Source organism: Monopterus albus, unplaced genomic scaffold, assembly GCF_001952655.1.
Source record: "Monopterus albus unplaced genomic scaffold, M_albus_1.0 scaffold87.1, whole genome shotgun sequence".
NCBI lineage: Eukaryota > Metazoa > Chordata > Actinopteri > Synbranchiformes > Synbranchidae > Monopterus > Monopterus albus.
Window position 1 is genome coordinate 1,074,937 of NW_018127967.1, and position 17,149 is coordinate 1,092,085.

Sequence of the window (17,149 nt, forward strand, 5' to 3'; positions counted from 1 at the left end):
TTCTCCTCAAAACTCAATTTGCTGTCAATGATCGTCCCCAGATATTTGTATGTTTGCACATATTCAATAGTCTGCCCCTTAATTAAAGTGACTTCGTGCCTATGAGGTTTCCTCCTAAAATCTATGAGCATATCTTTAGTTTTTGTTGTATTTAGTTGCAGATAGGATTCATCACACCAATGGGCAGCCAGAGTGCACCAACATCCATCATTGTTCATCCCCTATATAGCATGTTAAAGCCCTTCAGTCAAAAGGACGGTGCTGTTTTGACCACTGCAGACTAGACTACTTTGTTTACTGTACATCGACTGTCATAATGTTTTTAATTTTCACTTGTGTTTATACCTTACTGGCTCTAATGCTACTGGACAGAAATACTTCCCCACTCAGCAGCACAGATGTAAAACCTCACTGCTCTTCCTACTGACCTGAATACTGTGTGTGCATGTATGAGTGCAGGTACTGTTTGCGTGTGCCGAGGCCCTCCATGCTCATGGCTACAGCAATGAGGCATGTCGGCTGGCTGTGGAGCTAGCCGAAGACCTGTTAGCCAACCCTCCAGACCTGAAAGTGGAGCAGCCACAAACTAAGGTAGATAAAGTCACAAGGCCAAGCAGCCTGGAACATGTTCTATTATGACATTTGTCTTCTCTTCTTGCCTGCTGTTCTAAAGTCTCATTCTTCCAAACTCATCAGTCAGCATCTCAAACTGTGTGGTGGAATGCTGAGGTTTTGCTTATGATGGAAAGCCACCAGATTCTTAAAATATCTGTTGTTATAAATTGGCATTTTTACTCTGCCGATTTGTCAATGAGCAACAAATAGGAGAATTAAGTTCTTTAAAACTCAAATTAAGAAATTTCATGTGTGACTCTGCTTGTTAGAAGTAAAGTTTTGATTCATGCCCCGAAACCTTTGTTGTTTCCCTGGTTGTTGGATTTAGGGTAAGAAGAACAAGGTGTCAACCAGCCGTCAGACGCAGGTAGCCACTAACACGCTGTCCAAAGCTGCCTTCCTCCTCACAGTTCTCAGTGAACGGCTGGAGCTCCACAACTTGGCCTTCAGCACTGGCATGTTCTCCCTAGAGCTCCAGAGACCACCGGCATCAACCAAAGCTTTAGAGGTCTCTCACTCTCACACAAGTACACACACACACACACGCACTCGGTAGGCACAGGGACACAGCTACACATCTCCAAAAGGTGGTGTATATGGGACAAAGGTTCCTAGCTAGACACAAACAGCTGTAGGTTATGATTGACTCCTTAACCACCAGAACACCAATGTTTGACTTAAAACAAATATTCAAATCCTGTTTGGTGATCTAAGTGGCCAGACAGTTGCTTTTCTCACTGACTGTGAGGATTGATCAAAAGAAATTACCGTAATTTCCGTACTATAAGCCGCAGCCACTAAATGTAAGGCGAATAAACATGTTATACATAGCTGCAGGTGTCCACGTTGTAACGAGATATTTCGACAGCCAGATCGATCGCCTGTAACTTGAAGCGGCATCATATGCATTTCGTTGTGTGTTGTCCATGATGAGGGTGTGTGCATGAAGCGACAAAAGTAGAGGCTTATAGTCCGGAAAGTATGGTATCTCTGTATGTCACTCTGATTTGGAGTTTCTGCCAAATCCTGTAAATGTGCTTAGACAGAGTTATCATTTTTATTAGTATAGAAACTCCATGTTTGTCTAATACATATAGTGTATCTAAATGACAATATGTGTTTAGAGAATGGGGGGCATGAATGTTATGCGTGTTTATGGGCTGATTAGGTGAAGCTGGCCTACCAGGAATCAGAGGTGGTGGCTCTGTTGAAGAAGATTCCCCTGGGTCTGGTGGAGATGTCAGCCATCAGAGAGAGAGCTGAGCAGCTCAGAGATGGGAACTTCTGTGATTACAGACCTGTGCTGCCACTTATGTTGGCCAGTTTCATCTTTGATGTACTGTGTACCCCAGGTAAGCACCAGTTACTGTTTGGTCTTTGGAGTTCAACATTTTTAAATCTAATAATAACATTTTGAGATTTAGATTTTTTTTTCCTTTTGAAATAAGCAAAACCCAGATGTTTGAGGATATAAATCAAAGCAGCGCAGCTGCTTCTTGTCAAATATATGTCAGACCAGTGATAGTGTGGATATGTGGTATATGTCATAACCACTAGACCAGTCAACGTCCTAAATAAGTTTATAATAAGTTTAACCCCCACCCCCTCTCTGAGCGCCATGTCTAATAGAGCATGCACAGCTCTATTTGTGTTTAAAAATAGTTATATAAATAGACCGTTTCAGTCTATGGTAATCAGGTTTCCTATGTTGCATGTTAACTGATAAGTTGAAATTATACAGGTAGTTAGTATTCTTTGATACAGAAATACCTTTTTTCATTTTCTGCCCTTGCAGTTTATATAAATACAAATGACAGATTATTTATATTTTGATACTATAAAATGAGATTGAATCATCCTGAATTAAAAAGATTTTCTTAAATTGCTTTTTTTTAATTAAAACATTTTTGCCATGTAAAACTTGATGTATATTAGTCACTAACTTTTATTTGGGATATACTCAGAATGGCTGGAAAATTTATACTGTTACTTTAAGACCTCAAGAATTAAAATCCCTTTCACTTTTCATCATATTGTTTGTGCAGTTGTGTCCCCAACGGGGTCCCGTCCACCGAGCCGTAACCGTAACAACGAGATGCCTGGCGATGAGGAGCTTGGCTTTGAGGCTGCTGTTGCTGCTCTTGGTAAATTTATTCTTGTTCTGTTTCCTTACTGTCTGGATGAGATCCTCTTACTGTTTGTTTCTCAATATATTTCTTTCTCTCTTCACCATTTCTCTTACATCCCTCTATTGCTGTACTGTCCATTAAGCCTTATTGTCCCCATCCTGTGTGTGTCTGCAGGTATGAAGACCACAGTCAGTGAAGCAGAGCATCCTCTGCTGTGTGAAGGAACCAGACGGGTGAAGGGTGACCTGGCTCTGGCTCTCATGATCACCTATAAGGATGACCAGAGCAAACTAAAGAAGGTAACCATCACTACTGATCTTTCTGACCATGTAACAAGAAAATGGCAACTTTTTTTGTTCTTTTTTTCCAGGTATGACTGGTAAGTATTAAATTTGCTCTTGTGTAACCCCTTAACCATCGGCTCATGGTATGAGGAGGACTTTATACTGCACACAGAGCCTTCTAGTCATTACCTCTCCAAATTAAACAAGACTTAGGCCTACTATTAACCACTTTTTACTTTTTAAGCACTAGAAGCATCTTGAAAAACACATTAACTGTAAATTTTCTAATGCACATTAACATCAAGTCAAAGGGTACCTTATCAAATGCACGTTAACAGCAACTGGATATGTCTTATACATATCAGTAACTATGTGGGATATTTCCCACATATTCAAGACATAGAAAAATACAATAACTTGATGTAAAACAGATTATTACATTTGTAAGCCAGGCAGAGGGGGAAAAAGGAGCCACAGGATTCTGTGATTGGCCAATATTTGAATATCCACCAGTTATTATTACCAAAACTTCAAAGCCCCCAAAATCTCACTGATTGTATATAATATAAAACTGGTTACTCATATGAACAACCTCAGATAATTATCACCATGTCTGCAGTGTCCCTCAGCTCAACAACCCATTTCAGTTTCAGCTCACTGTTTTGGTTTTAGAGCCCAAATGACTTTTTTGGGTCCATGTCCCAGCTCCCATCAGTCTGGTACTGAGCTGTAGGAAGCAGCTGTTTTCACTGGAAAAGACTCTGTACAGTGGGCTTCACTGTACTCTACCTCCCCAGCACCAAACCGCAGATGAAGTGGCTGACTAGTTGGTGAACTTTGCTAAGCATTTAGTAAACAAAGAGCTGATAGAGACCAAACAAGATGTTTCACGTCTCGCTTTCAGGCAGGCTATCTATGTTGCTGAGTGAAGCACGAGAGACCAGCAAACTGCTGAGGACTTAGCATCCACTAAAAATACCTATCAACTGTCACTGAAAAACAATTAGCCTATATTACTCCATATAATTATAAAGCATTTGTTCACCTCCATATAGAGAGAGGGAACATGAATTAGGGATGGACAAAAGAGCTCAGAGAGTGACAGATGAGGAGATAAGTGTTCAGGCAGAGCCCTCCACCCCCACAGTGAGGGACATTGCCCCCACACCAAACCTCTTTGTCCAGATATATAATGTCCTGCTTTTCCAGCTGCAGCCATTACACAAGGTAAAGATTGGCTGTAAGAACACTGGCATTATTCATTGCGTCTTATTCTGATTGACTGGGGCTGAACAAGTCATCACCTCCAGCCAACCAGAGTAGGTGCTCATGAATAATGTACATTTTATGTGAATGATTTCTGAAACGATTTGCGAGAGGACAGAGGGGAATCTAGACTGTGTGTAAAAATGGACTTGGAGAAATCTAAACAATATAAATGAATAAAATGTCACGAACATTTTAAAATGTTTAAAATACATTCAGTGTTTCTAAAAATATGTCAAAGTGGGATATAATACCAGCTCTTTCAAGCCATTTTCAGACATGGGATACATAATGTTGCTGCCTTCATCAGTATGTTAAAGCGATGGCTTTCTGTCATTAAGACATAGATCACTTTTACATATTCAGACATACTCAGGAGCTTGGGAGAGCCACAGTGCACATGGAATATTTGTCATACAGTATTGTTCAAAATAATAGCAGTACAATGTGACTAACCAGAATAATCCAGGTTTTTAGTATATTTTTTATGGCTACATGGCAAACAAGTTACCAGTAGGTGCAGTAGATTCTCAGAAAGCAAAAAAGACCCAGCATTCATGATATGCACGCTCTTAAGGCTGTGCAATTGGGCAATTAGTTGAAAGGGGTGTGTTCAAAAAAATAGCAGTGTGGCATTCAATCAGTGAGGTCATCAATTTTGTGAAATAACAGGTGTGAATCAGGTGGCCCCTATTTAAGGATGAAGCCAGCACTTGTTGAACATGCATTTGAAAGCCTGAGGAAAATGGGTCGTTCAAGACATTGTTCAGAAGAACAGCGTACTTTGATTAAAAAGTTGATTGGAGAGGGGAAAACCTATAAAGAGGTGCAAAAAATTATAGGCTGTTCAGCTAAAATGATCTCCAATGCCTTAAAATGGAGAGCAAAACCAGAGAGACGTGGAAGAAAACGGAAAACAACCATCAAAAGGGATCGAAGAATAACCAGAATGGCAAAGGCCCAGCCAATGATCAGCTCCAGGATGATCAAAGACAGTCTGGAGTTACCTGTAAGTACTGTGACAGTTAGAAGACATCTGTGTGAAGCTAATCTATTTTCAAGAATCCCCCGCAAAGTCCCTCTGTTAAAAAAAAAGGCACGTGCAGAAGAGGTTACAATTTGCCAAAGAACACATCAACTGGCCTAAAGAGAAATGGAGAAACATTTTGTGGACTGATGAGAGTAAAATTGTTCTTTTTGGGTCCAAGGGCCACAGACAGTTTGTGAGACGATCTATTACTGTAGCATGCTGAGTTGTTACTCTACTTGGTTTTGTAATCTTTGGATATAGACTACATCTGTATAATGTGTTAATAAACTCCTCAGTTCCTGTGTGCTTGTTTGGATTTAACAGATCTATATTGAAGTCACCGCATATGAACATTGATTTATGACTTATTAACAGAGGGACTTTGCGGGGGATTCTTGAAAATAGATTAGCTTCACACAGACATTTTCTAACTGTTACAGTACTTGCAGGTAACTCCAGACTGTCTTTGATCATTGGCTGGGCCTTTGCCATTCTGGTTATTCTTCGATCCATTTTGATGGTTGTCTTCCGTTTTCTTCCACGTCTTTCTGGTTTTGCTCTCCATTTTAAGGCATTGGAGATCATTTTAGCTGAACAGCCTATAAATTTTTTGCACCTCTTTATAGGTTTTCCCCTCTCCAATCAACTTTTTAATCAAAGTACGCTGTTCTTCTGAACAATGTCTTGAACGACGCATTTTCCTCAGGCTTTCAAATGCATGTTTAACAAGTGCTGGCTTCATCCTTAAATAGGGGCCACCTGATTCACACCTGTTATTTCACAAAATTGATGACCTCACTGATTGAATGCCACACTGCTATTTTTTTGAACACACCCCTTTCAACTAATTGCCCAATTGCACAGCCTTAAGAGCGTGCATATCATGAATGCTGGGTCTTGTTTGCTTTCTGAGAATCTACTGCACCTACTGGTAACTTGTTTGCCATGTAGCAATAAAAAATATACTAAAAACCTGGATTATTCTGGTTAGTCACATTGTACTGCTATTATTTTGAACAATACTGTATGTGCAAGATCAGACAGTTCATCAAATGACCTATAATGTATGAAGCCAGCGGTTTCTTACTGTAACATGGCAGACAAACCTGAGTGTTCCAGGAGAATTTTTTCCTCATTTAATTGGTGTTTGATATTCTCCAAAACAGTCATGGTTTTAATGAGCTGAGCACCTCAAAGACACACAGGAGATGTGCAGGCACCTGGACTGACAGGCCTGCTGTATTAACAATCTGCTACGTTAGTATGCCATAATCTTGTGTGTGCTTGTCACTTAATGTGACTGGATGCAGTTCACATTTGTGTCATTTTGAAAGTGATCATTAAATGTTGCTAGGTTCACCTGAGTGAGATTGCCATTGCAGCTTTTTTACGGAAAAGTGACCAAGGTGTTTATTAGGACATGAAGCTGATACTTTCAGATGCTGTCAGATTAATGAAGAAGAGTCCATGTCTGAAAGGGACTTTACACTTCTTTCTCCCTTTCTTCTGTCTTCATCTCCCATTCTCACTCCCTGTGTCCTCTCCTTCCTGTATGTCCCTTTCCATGTTGTGCTATTCTCAGATACTGGATAAGTTGTTGGACAGGGAGAGTCAGACTCACAAGCCCCAGACTCTGAGCTCCTTCTACTCCAGCAAGCCAGCAGCTGGTAGCCAGCGCAGCCCGTCCAAACATACTGCTGCCAGCCACAGTGGAGTGAGTGGGGCCACAGGGGGTGTCTCCAAACATGCCCCTTCAACTTCTTCAGCAGCCACGGCGGCAGCCTCGTCCACCAGCTCTTCCTCTGCTGTGGCACTGCCTGGGGAAGTGGTGGCTCAGACTGAACTGAACCCAGTGCAAAACAGTACAGCAGGGGAGAGTTCTACTGAGACCCGGGAACATGGTGAGAACCCCCACCCCCTCTCTGAGCGCCATGTCTAATAGAGCATGCACAGCTCTATTTGTGTTTAAAAATAGTTATATAAATAGACCGTTTCAGTCTATGGTAATCAGGTTTCCTATGTTGCATGTTAACTGATAAGTTGAAATTATACAGGTAGTTAGTATTCTTTGATACAGAAATACCTTTTTTCATTTTCTGCCCTTGCAGTGTCAGATGGCCCTGCATCAAGTGACCAGCAGAATGAAATGGCTCCGTTTAAGCTGGAGGCCACAGTGCCCAGTCGGCTGGCGCTGGGGGCACGCTGTGGATACAGCCAGCGCTGCTGGGGCTCACCTGTCCGGCAGAAGAAGAAACACACTGGTATGCAGTTTGGCAATAATGTCTACACACACACACACATACTGTATATACATGGCTTCACATCAGAAATGAGCCAACAGTGATGCAAAGCATGATTTGCATGGTTTATCAGGCATGGCGAGTATCGACAGCAGTGCTCCAGAGACGACCTCAGACAGTTCTCCCACCCTCAGCCGCAGGCCACTACGAGGTAGCTGGGCAGCAACATCTTGGGGGCGGGGCCAGGACAGTGACAGCATCAGCAGTTCATCATCTGATTCACTGGGCTCATCCTCCTCCAGTGGCTCTCGCAGGGCAGGGGGTGGGGCCAGAGCCAAGAGCACTGACACCAGCAGGTAAACACATTAACCCTATACAAAACCAGTTCAAAACCAGAGTTGTTTGCTAATAGGTTACATATTAATGCAGGTTTTGATGGGGGGTGTGTCAAAATGGTGCTAGCCAAGATGGCGGCATGTGTGTGTGTGGCATGGACAAGAGGATGAGCTTCTGAGGCTCCGTGGAAAAACAGGACAAGAACAACAAAGAGAATCTGATCCAGTGCCAGAGATTTGCATTTATAACTCCAGCCTGTGGGTAGATCTTCACATGAAAATGCCAGTTCTAAATGTTAGTGAGAGAGTGGAAAGAAGAGAGAGAGAAAGCGGCTGTGTTTCCAATGAGGGAGGCATAGTCCACAGGCAAAGGCTAAACAGACTAAAATCACAACAAAACCTACTAAGCTTTCAGCATGAATATGTAATCATTTAGCATCAAAATAGCACACAACCAGATAAGCTCACTGCACAGATGCCAGCTTACTGTATGGCTGCGCTGTCCCTTGCCCTTGAATTACTTCTGTAAACTGTGTGGTGTAAAATAGAGGTTGAAAACAGATGAATGTGACTATAGCTTGCTTATGGGGTGAAAGCAGGGGCGAACAATGAAATAACTGATTACCTTTTTTTCTTCAATCTTGTCATTTAGCAAGTGGCATGACGGTTGCCATATGATGGAAATGATTTTAAATACCCTTCAGACTGGCTGCCTGCAGCATTAATGCTTTCAACAAATAGTTGAATTTGATGTCCACTTAGGTACCTGATAGTTGATTGGAGAAGAATTTATGATAGTAGTGCTTTTTTTATCTGCCAAAAGAGAGACATTATTTTACAAAAATGAGTACAGCAGAAAATACAAACGCAGAGAGACATACAACACAAATAAGACCTCAGGGAATGTTATAGTCAGCAATAAACATAGATCAGAGATTAGCCAAAGCTAAGTTGGGGGGGAAAAGCCTGAGTAGGAGGAGGCCCATCTGAAAAGATTAGTTTGTGTTTAGCAGGCTTAAACCAGGAAATGAGCCTGATTTATAGTAGATGTGAGTTTATTCTGAACAACTAAATTCTAATTAACATGTTGTATGATTCACCTGTGTTCAGGTACAAAGGGCGACGTCCAGAGTGCCACGCCCCCCACGTGCCCAACCAACCATCAGAAGCAGCAGCCCACTTTTACTTTGAGCTGGCCAAGACAGTGCTGATCAAAGCTGGAGGAAACTCCTCCACTTCCATTTTCACCCAGCCCTCAGCCAGTGGGGGCCACCAGGGGCCCCACAGAAACCTGCACCTGTGTGCCTTTGAGATTGGCCTTTATGCCCTTGGTCTCCACAACTTTGTCTCACCCAACTGGCTGTCCAGGACCTACTCCTCCCATGTGTCTTGGATCACTGGTGAGGCGGAGTGTTTGTGGGAAAGAGGAAGAGTTGGACAGAAACATGGACACCCACATTTTCTAACCCAGTGTTTCCTTTCTTTGTTTTCCTGCCTCCACCTATTCACCAACTTTCCTTTCTGACTACTTACTCTATCTTCTCACCATCCCTTAGGCCAGGCCATGGAGATTGGCAGTGCTGCCCTCAACATATTGGTGGAGTGTTGGGATGGTCACCTCACCCCTCCAGAGGTGGCATCCCTCGCAGACCGAGCGTCACGGGCCAGGGACCCCAACATGGTTCGTGCAGCAGCAGAACTGGCACTGAGCTGCCTGCCTCATGCCCATGCCCTCAATCCCAATGAAATCCAGAGAGCTCTAGTGCAGTGCAAAGAGCAGGTACTGTGGTGATGGGTTTACAGTAAAGATTAATATTAATAGTTATCTTAATCTTTTGGGTAATTTCTGATTGGTGATGTTTTGATGAAGTTGCAGTGACAAAATCTAAATTACAGCTGATATCTGTTGCCCACAGACACTTGTTAAAGTTAGCTCTCTGAAACCAACCATTAAAGAAACCAGTGACCGTATGCCATCTGTTGTAGTAAATAAGTCATCCATAGTGATCTCTTTTTCTCTCATCCTACATTCTCTTCCCTAGGACAATGTGATGTTGGAGAAGGCCTGCATGGCAGTAGAGGAAGCAGCTAAGGGGGGAGGTGTGTACCCTGAGGTTCTGTTTGAGGTGGCCCACCAGTGGTACTGGTTGTATGAGCAGTCAGTGGGTGGGGGCTCAAGTCAGCAGAGGGAGACCTCTGGGCGCTGTGGGGCCAATGGTGGTTCAGGCAGGAGGCCCCCAGAATCCAGCTGTGGTGTTGTTGACAGTGGAGTCAACATGGAGTCTCCAGGGGTGGCAACAGTGACAGCCTCAGTCACTGCAGCAGCCGTTGTACCTGTCATCTCTGTGGGCTCCACCATCTACCAGTCCCATGCCATGCCTGGGCAGGCCATGGCTCATCCCCACAGCCAGGGCCTCCATCCCTACACCACAATCCAGGCCCATCTCCCCACCGTCTGCACCCCTCAGTACCTGGGACACCCGTTGCAGCACGTCCCCCGGCCCACCGTCTTTCCTGTGACTGGGGCTGCATACCCACAGGTCAGAACTCCTCTTTATATAATCACTGGGATTTTTGGTTTTATTAAGAAATAGTGTGTTCACAGTTGGAATGTACAATTTGTCTTCACATATTTCAACATGGTTTGGGAGGCAGCAGAACTGGCACTGAGTTGCAAGCAGCGTTCATAACCTGATTTGTCTAACCAAATTTCAAAACTCCAGTTTTGAAATTTACTGAGCCAAGCGCGCGTTAGAACAAATTAAAGAACAACGGTTTGGAGGAAAGCATTAAACAAATATGGGTAAAGCGAGAAGAGCTTTAAATACTAGAAAAGCTGATCATGGAAGTGCCATTCAAGATCAGATCCAGCGTAGCCCAGTGGTACTGTTATTTTTTTTACGGGGTATTTTTAGAGGATTGTTTGGCACAGGAGTCCTCTGGAGTACCTTTAGGGTATTTGTATAATATACTGTATGTGAGGGCTGCCATGTATTTTAAGCTGAAAAAAAAAACATCGAAAAAAATCAAATGGACTTAGTTTTAGGTTGAAGACGTTTCACCTCTCATTCACCTAAAACCAAGTCCATTTTTTTTTTTACATCTTTTCAACTTACTATGACCTGGATGACAGAATCTGCATGGACACGTATTTTAAGATACATTATTCTTCTGAGGTTCTGTGTATGATAGAGGATTTTTGTAATGGTGGTCGTGTCTTTCATGTGTTTTTATGTTTCTGAGACCCAATTCATTTACTTGTAACTAATATTATGTATAATAACTGTGATTGCTGCCAAATGCTTTGATACTCAGGGTGGGATTACCAATTGACCACACCTAGCACAGTCCTGGAGCCTAACAGCCCATTGGTTCTTAGTGATATAAATGATAAATGGTTTTTTATAGCACTTTTTTACAAACTGATGTGCACTCAAAGCACTTTATACTATTTCACTTTCACCCATTTGCACACACAAGCTCTCTCCCATTCACACACCAGGGTTTAGACACTTCGACATGTGAACTGGAGTAGCTGGGGATCGAACCACCAGTCCTCTGGTTAGGGGATTGACCCCCCTCTACCTCCTTGCTGATTAACAATTCATCATGTAGACAGGTCATGGGCAGCTTATTCTAAGGCATATACAAATACATCTTTATATATTTTGCTGTTTTAAAACAAATATTTTTGTGCTACACAAATATTTTCACAATGGCAGTCAGCCAAACTGTCTGTACCTTTGTTTGTGTGTTTACTGACCTAGGGAATGCACCCAGCCTTCATCGGAGCCCAGTACCCGTTCTCTGTGGCCGCTGGCCCCCAGCCCCCTATGGCAGCCACGGCTGTCACGTTCCCAGGTGTCCCCGTACCATCCATGACTCAGATTGCCGTCCACCCCTACCACACTGAGACAGGACTGCCCCTCAGCACCACCGTAGCAGGTCAGAACTACATACTGGGTGTGTATCTTTCATCTGATTGTAAACCAAACGATTATCAGAGTTCTCCTAAATTTGGCCTCGTTTAGATACTATACATAAATGAATGTTATAGCACCATGGAATGAGTTAATCTGCATTGATCAATGCTAAAAAGTAGGATTTGTCATGTGCTACAGTTGGCAGTGTGCACGCAGGCCCCACCATCCAGGCCATCCAGGGAGCATCTCTGCCCTCCCTCTCCTCTCAGCCTGGCTCATTGGTCAGCACTCCTTTCGCAGCAGAGGATGAGCAGCACAGCCAGCCAATCAGTCAGCAGGGCCTACACTATCTGCACTCTGCCTACAGAGTTGGTGAGAAGTTTGCCCTACAATTTTATTCTCCTTTAACCACTGTGCATATAGTACAGTTTAAGTGACTTAACTCTACATTAACTGAGTTAATGTGATCTCTGTTGTTGTTTTGTTTGAAGGCATGCTGGCACTGGAGATGCTGGGCAGGAGGGCACACAATGACCACCCCAACAACTTCTCCAGGAGCCCACCTTACACCGAGGATGTTAAATGGCTGCTGGGTCTGGCTGCTAGGCTAGGTGAGCCTGCACATGAATGAATAAACAACAATGGAGGCATAACTTGGGTGGCAGATGCAGTTACTTTTTGGTTAGTTAAATGGTCATAAGGATGCTCCGTGAACAAAAGGCAGAGGCCTTACGAGATTAGGACAGGATGACTGATCAGACCAGTTTGGGTTGGTCATTGTTGACAGTCAACAGATAAAAGTGTGTAGTGCATACCATTTGAAGATTCTAATCTTAAGCCTTAAACTGTTCCCACAGCAGTTTTTTCCTTTTTAAATGCGCTTAATATTTCGGAGTGACCTTGGCGACTGCTGACATCATTAACATTTCACTGATGGAGACGTATTGCTAAATAAATAAAAGATGAAGGTAAAGATTCAAGAATGGCTTTGTGGGAGAACAAATACTTCTACAACATTATATCAAAGATAGACCACAGCAGGACTGATGTGTTTCAGTTCCCTCTGTAACTATACGTTGGATTGTCCAACTCCTCTCCATCTAGAATCTCAAACACACTTGATGCCTCTTTCTTCATTTTTGTCCTTTTCTGTGCAAACTGAACTGTAAACCATGGCCTAGATGTAAACAGTGCAAGCCAGTTGCATTCATATTTGTTTTGGTACAAGGGCAGACAAGAATTAGTGTAATCTCATGAGATTTACAGACTCGTCTACTGCCAGAACTCTGTGTTATCAACAGTGTTTACTGGGTTGTAAGGAGTGTGTTCCTCGATGACTATCAAGAACTGAAAATCAGTGCAGAGTGGTGGAAACGGTCTCTATGTGTTGCCTTTCCAGTATTAAGCCTTTTGTAGACATGCACTCCTAGCCAGGAATTTGCTGGCTACTTCACGTCTAGACCTCTCATCTGAACAAAGCCCTGAGTCGCGAAGCCGGCAAAGTGTTACTGGCAATTTTGCCTGGTCGGACCTAGTCACATAGCTGGCTGCGCTCTAACTGGCAATGTGTCTGAATTGAAGTGGTCAAGTTGTCGGTAAGGACACTGTCAAGATGACAGCAGTACTACAGCACACCAAAGTTTTCTCTGTTTCACTGCTTTGTTCTTGGTAATGCAGCTCCCTCCCTTCATTCACTGTATAGCCCACCTCTCTGTCTCTCTCTCTTGTGGTGTATATTTCAAACAGGCAGTGAAATTTGGGCATAAAGATAAAAACAACTTAACGTTAGCTAGTACAAAGTTCATTTTGAACGGGTACAGAGAGGATACAGCTTAGCAGCATGAGCTAACAGTGAATGGCTGGAAACTGGGCTGACAGGGAAATGAAAACGACTACTCACCCTCTGCGCATACAGTATGTCATGCCTTTGGATATTACGTGAATGTTGTGGCTGTACCCAGCTAGGTCCTGCTAATGTTTGAAAAGTCTTGCTGGGAATTTTGCATACAGCAGCTCTGTGCCTGAACACCAAAACAACAACTGCTTCATAGCTACATGTAACCTGCAAATTCCTAGGTGTCATTACTGAAAGGGGCTTTACAAGGTCCCTCCGCTTTAAGGCAAGTCTCACAGAGCCACTGGTGTGGCTGGAGACTTTTAGGTTTTAGGTTTCAGGGTAGAATCAGTTTGGGGTTAGAGAGTGCATTATGTCAATGAGTTTGACAGGAATGTGTGTCTGTGGGTGCGTTTTCATTGTATTTTCTTCATATATCATCATACACTGTATCTATGTGAAACTTAGGGATGTTGCTTAAAGTTCACTCTAAGTTGAGACAGAATTAGAACTGCCTGCACCTTTTTAACCACCACTTCCTTTTTTCCTATCTACAAATAAACTCCCCTTCTTTCTCCTCTCTCTCTCTCTCATTGTCCATCCTCTCAGGAGTCAACTACGTGTACCAGTTCTGTGTCGGTGCAGCAAAAGGTGTCCTCAGTCCATTTGTCCTGCAGGAGATCATCATGGAGGCTCTGCAGAGGCTGAACCCCGCCCACATCCACGCTCACCTCCGAACACCTGCTTTTCACCAACTCGTCCAGCGCTGCCAACAGGCCTACCTACAGGTACAGCACATCTCCACCCACGTGGCACTACCTTCACTGATAATGAAGGAGGTGGACGAACAGCAATGTGCTTTTCTCTACAAAATAATCAACATGCAAATATCAGATATTCAAATTCAATACTTTATTGTCATTGTCATAATAACACAGCGAGATATCTTAATACTGGCATAGCAAAGCAAGAGTGCCTCCCAAATATCGAAAATATGTACAAAAATATGTCCTGTGTACCATTTAGCACAGCAAAACGTTTAGTAGCCTCACTGCCTGAGGATAGAGGCTGTGGGCCAGTCTGGTGCTTCTGGCATGGATGGACCTGTATCTGCTCCCAGAGGGCAGCAGGTGGAATAGGTGATGTGCAGGGTGTTATGCATACTACATAGGCAGCGGTTGGTGTAAATGGTGCTGATCTCTGGCAGACTGGTCCCAATGATTTTCCCCGCTGTCTTCACCACCCTCTGGAGGGCCTACTGCTCAGCCTTAGTGCAGCTGGAGAACTGCACTAAGAAAGCATAGGTCAATATACTACCAATAGCACAGTGGTAGAAGTTTGACATGAGCTGCTGAGGGATTTTGGCACTCTTCAGTTTCCTCAAATAGAATAAATGCTGTTGCCTCTTCCTACAGATGAGGCAGTGTTAATGCCCCAGGACAGGTTCTCCGTAACAGTCACACCCAGGAACTTAGTTTGTGAGTCTCTCCACTCCCAATGGAGAGTGGAGTATGAATGGATTGTCCTGTTTTGCAGAAGTTTACAATCATTTCCTTGCTTTTTCTTATGTTGAATGCAAAGTTGTGGTTTTCACACCATGATGCCAGATACTGTACTTCACTTCTGTAGGCTAACTCATCGTTGTTGCTGATAAGCCCGAGCACCGTGGTGTCATCAGCAAATTTGATGATCAGATTAGTTGGGATGGAGGCACAGCAGTCATCTGTGCTCAGGACTGGAGCAGTGTCGATAGAGGGAAGGGGAGGCAGTGCAGGGTCTGTGTTGTCCCTATCAAAATGGGCGTAGAAGAGATTTAGCTCCTCAGCCAAGGTGGCACAGCAGGTCACTGAGGGAGATGTTGGTTTCTTATAGTGCGTGACTGCCTTGATGCCCTCCCACACCTGCTGGGGATTTGCAGAGTTAAATTTGGCTTCAGTTTGCCTTTTGTATGCTAGTTTGGCAGATTTGGTGCCTTTCCTCAAAGCAGTCCTGGCTGTACTGTAGGCATTGGTGTCCCTAGACCTGTATGCTGCATCCCTAGCTTTAATTAATTGTAGTACTTCATGTGTCATACAAGGCTTCCTATTTGGAAACTCACGTATTTGCTTCCACGATGTTACATAGTCCACACAAAAACTGATGTAGTCCAGCACTTTTTTGGTGTATCGTGGATACACATGTAGATAGTGGATGATCCAGGTTTATACAACATGCCATCAGCTGAGTCACCTGTGGTTGGGCTGAATAGGTGATAAGTCAAACTTTGCTTTCTCTATGAAACATGCAAAAAAAAAAAAAGATTTTCCCAAGTGGACTTTGCTGTGCTCTATCATCAGCAACACAAACAACAGTGCATACTGGTCCTGCTGGTTTTGAAAGGGAAAGATCCATGTAATCAGTGTCTTTGGTCCAAGACTGCAGTACTTATAAATTACGGGCATGCTCAGTAGGAGGTGTGTGAGAAAGTAAATGTGGCCTTTGAGGGTATGGGCAGAGTGAACAGCTCTCACTTGAATGGCATTGGTAATACATCTTCATTGGCTCGTGCAGTGCTGCTCTGTCTCAGTGCTCTTCGATCTCTGCATTGTCAATATCCAAGCAGGCTGCCTGGAGAATCACCCCTCCCTTTCTGTCTCTGCAGTACATCCACCACCGGCTCATCCACCTAACACCCGCTGACTACGATGACTTTGTCAACATCATCCGCAGCGCTCGAGGTGCTTTCTGCTTGACACCTGTAGGTATGATGCAGTTTAACGATGTGCTGCAGAACCTGAAGAGAGGCAAGCAGACTAAGGAGCTGTGGCAGCGTATCTCCCTGGAGATGGCAACCTTCTCTCCATGAGCAGCACCCCAGGGGGATGGAGTTCTGGGCCGAGCCTAAGGAATCCCATCCAGTGCCCACCCAGCCCCCAGCAGCGCTACCTGCCACTGCACTGAGCCGGCCACATTCATGCTGTGTGTTCTGTCAGGGACACTGCTCCCTGCTATGTGGATTCAGCAGACACAGCACACGGGGCAGTACAATCAGCTCCCGTGCCCCTGACCCACAGAGACCTCTTTATTAGTGTTTGTCCACGCCTCGCTCAGAGAAGAATCCAGGTCCACTCCCTGCTCTTCTCTGGTCTTGACTGACTGACTCCTTTTTGTTTTATCATAGTTCATGTTTGTGTAAGTGTGGAATTAAAGTGTACTCCTTCTTTTCTCCATCTAACTCGTTTCTTCCATTTCCCCCAAATTGAACACATTAATGGGGAGCGCCCATCTTTCATCCTCGCTTCATTTTCAGTGTTTTGTAGTATTGTTTTGTTTTGTTTTGAATGAAACCACTGAGTGAGAGCATTTTCATACTGCAGCATTCCTTTCCAGAGTGATCGGTGCTGTGCAGCCTCATTCACTGTGGATTTGAATGTTCGCAGTGTGAGAGCAAAAGAAGACCTGCAAGGCATAAAGGTTTAATATGAGAAGTGATGATGTCAGTATGAGTGAGGCT

At 43.7% G+C, this 17,149-nt stretch overlaps 1 protein-coding gene across 4 annotated transcripts in view; it reads left to right on the forward strand.

Moving 5' to 3' along the window:
* Window positions 1-16,867, forward strand: part of zswim8 (zinc finger, SWIM-type containing 8) — a 51,396-nt gene extending 34,529 nt beyond the window's left edge. The window contains exons 11-26 of one of the 4 annotated variants that reach the window (XM_020607541.1): window positions 460-591; window positions 944-1,123; window positions 1,784-1,967; window positions 2,652-2,759; window positions 2,919-3,043; window positions 6,907-7,225; window positions 7,433-7,585; window positions 7,698-7,920; window positions 9,010-9,299; window positions 9,456-9,679; window positions 9,942-10,439; window positions 11,667-11,862; window positions 12,021-12,194; window positions 12,314-12,433; window positions 14,266-14,444; window positions 16,298-16,867. In XM_020607541.1, coding sequence (XP_020463197.1) covers window positions 460-591; window positions 944-1,123; window positions 1,784-1,967; window positions 2,652-2,759; window positions 2,919-3,043; window positions 6,907-7,225; window positions 7,433-7,585; window positions 7,698-7,920; window positions 9,010-9,299; window positions 9,456-9,679; window positions 9,942-10,439; window positions 11,667-11,862; window positions 12,021-12,194; window positions 12,314-12,433; window positions 14,266-14,444; window positions 16,298-16,501 — 3,309 coding nt within the window. In that variant the 3' untranslated portion in view covers window positions 16,502-16,867. The remainder of the gene's footprint in view (window positions 1-459; window positions 592-943; window positions 1,124-1,783; window positions 1,968-2,651; window positions 2,760-2,918; window positions 3,044-6,906; window positions 7,226-7,432; window positions 7,586-7,697; window positions 7,921-9,009; window positions 9,300-9,455; window positions 9,680-9,941; window positions 10,440-11,666; window positions 11,863-12,020; window positions 12,195-12,313; window positions 12,434-14,265; window positions 14,445-16,297) is intronic. The other 3 variants (XM_020607542.1, XM_020607543.1, XM_020607544.1) reach the window with 3 other exon arrangements.
* The last annotated feature ends 282 nt before the right edge of the window (window positions 16,868-17,149 follow it).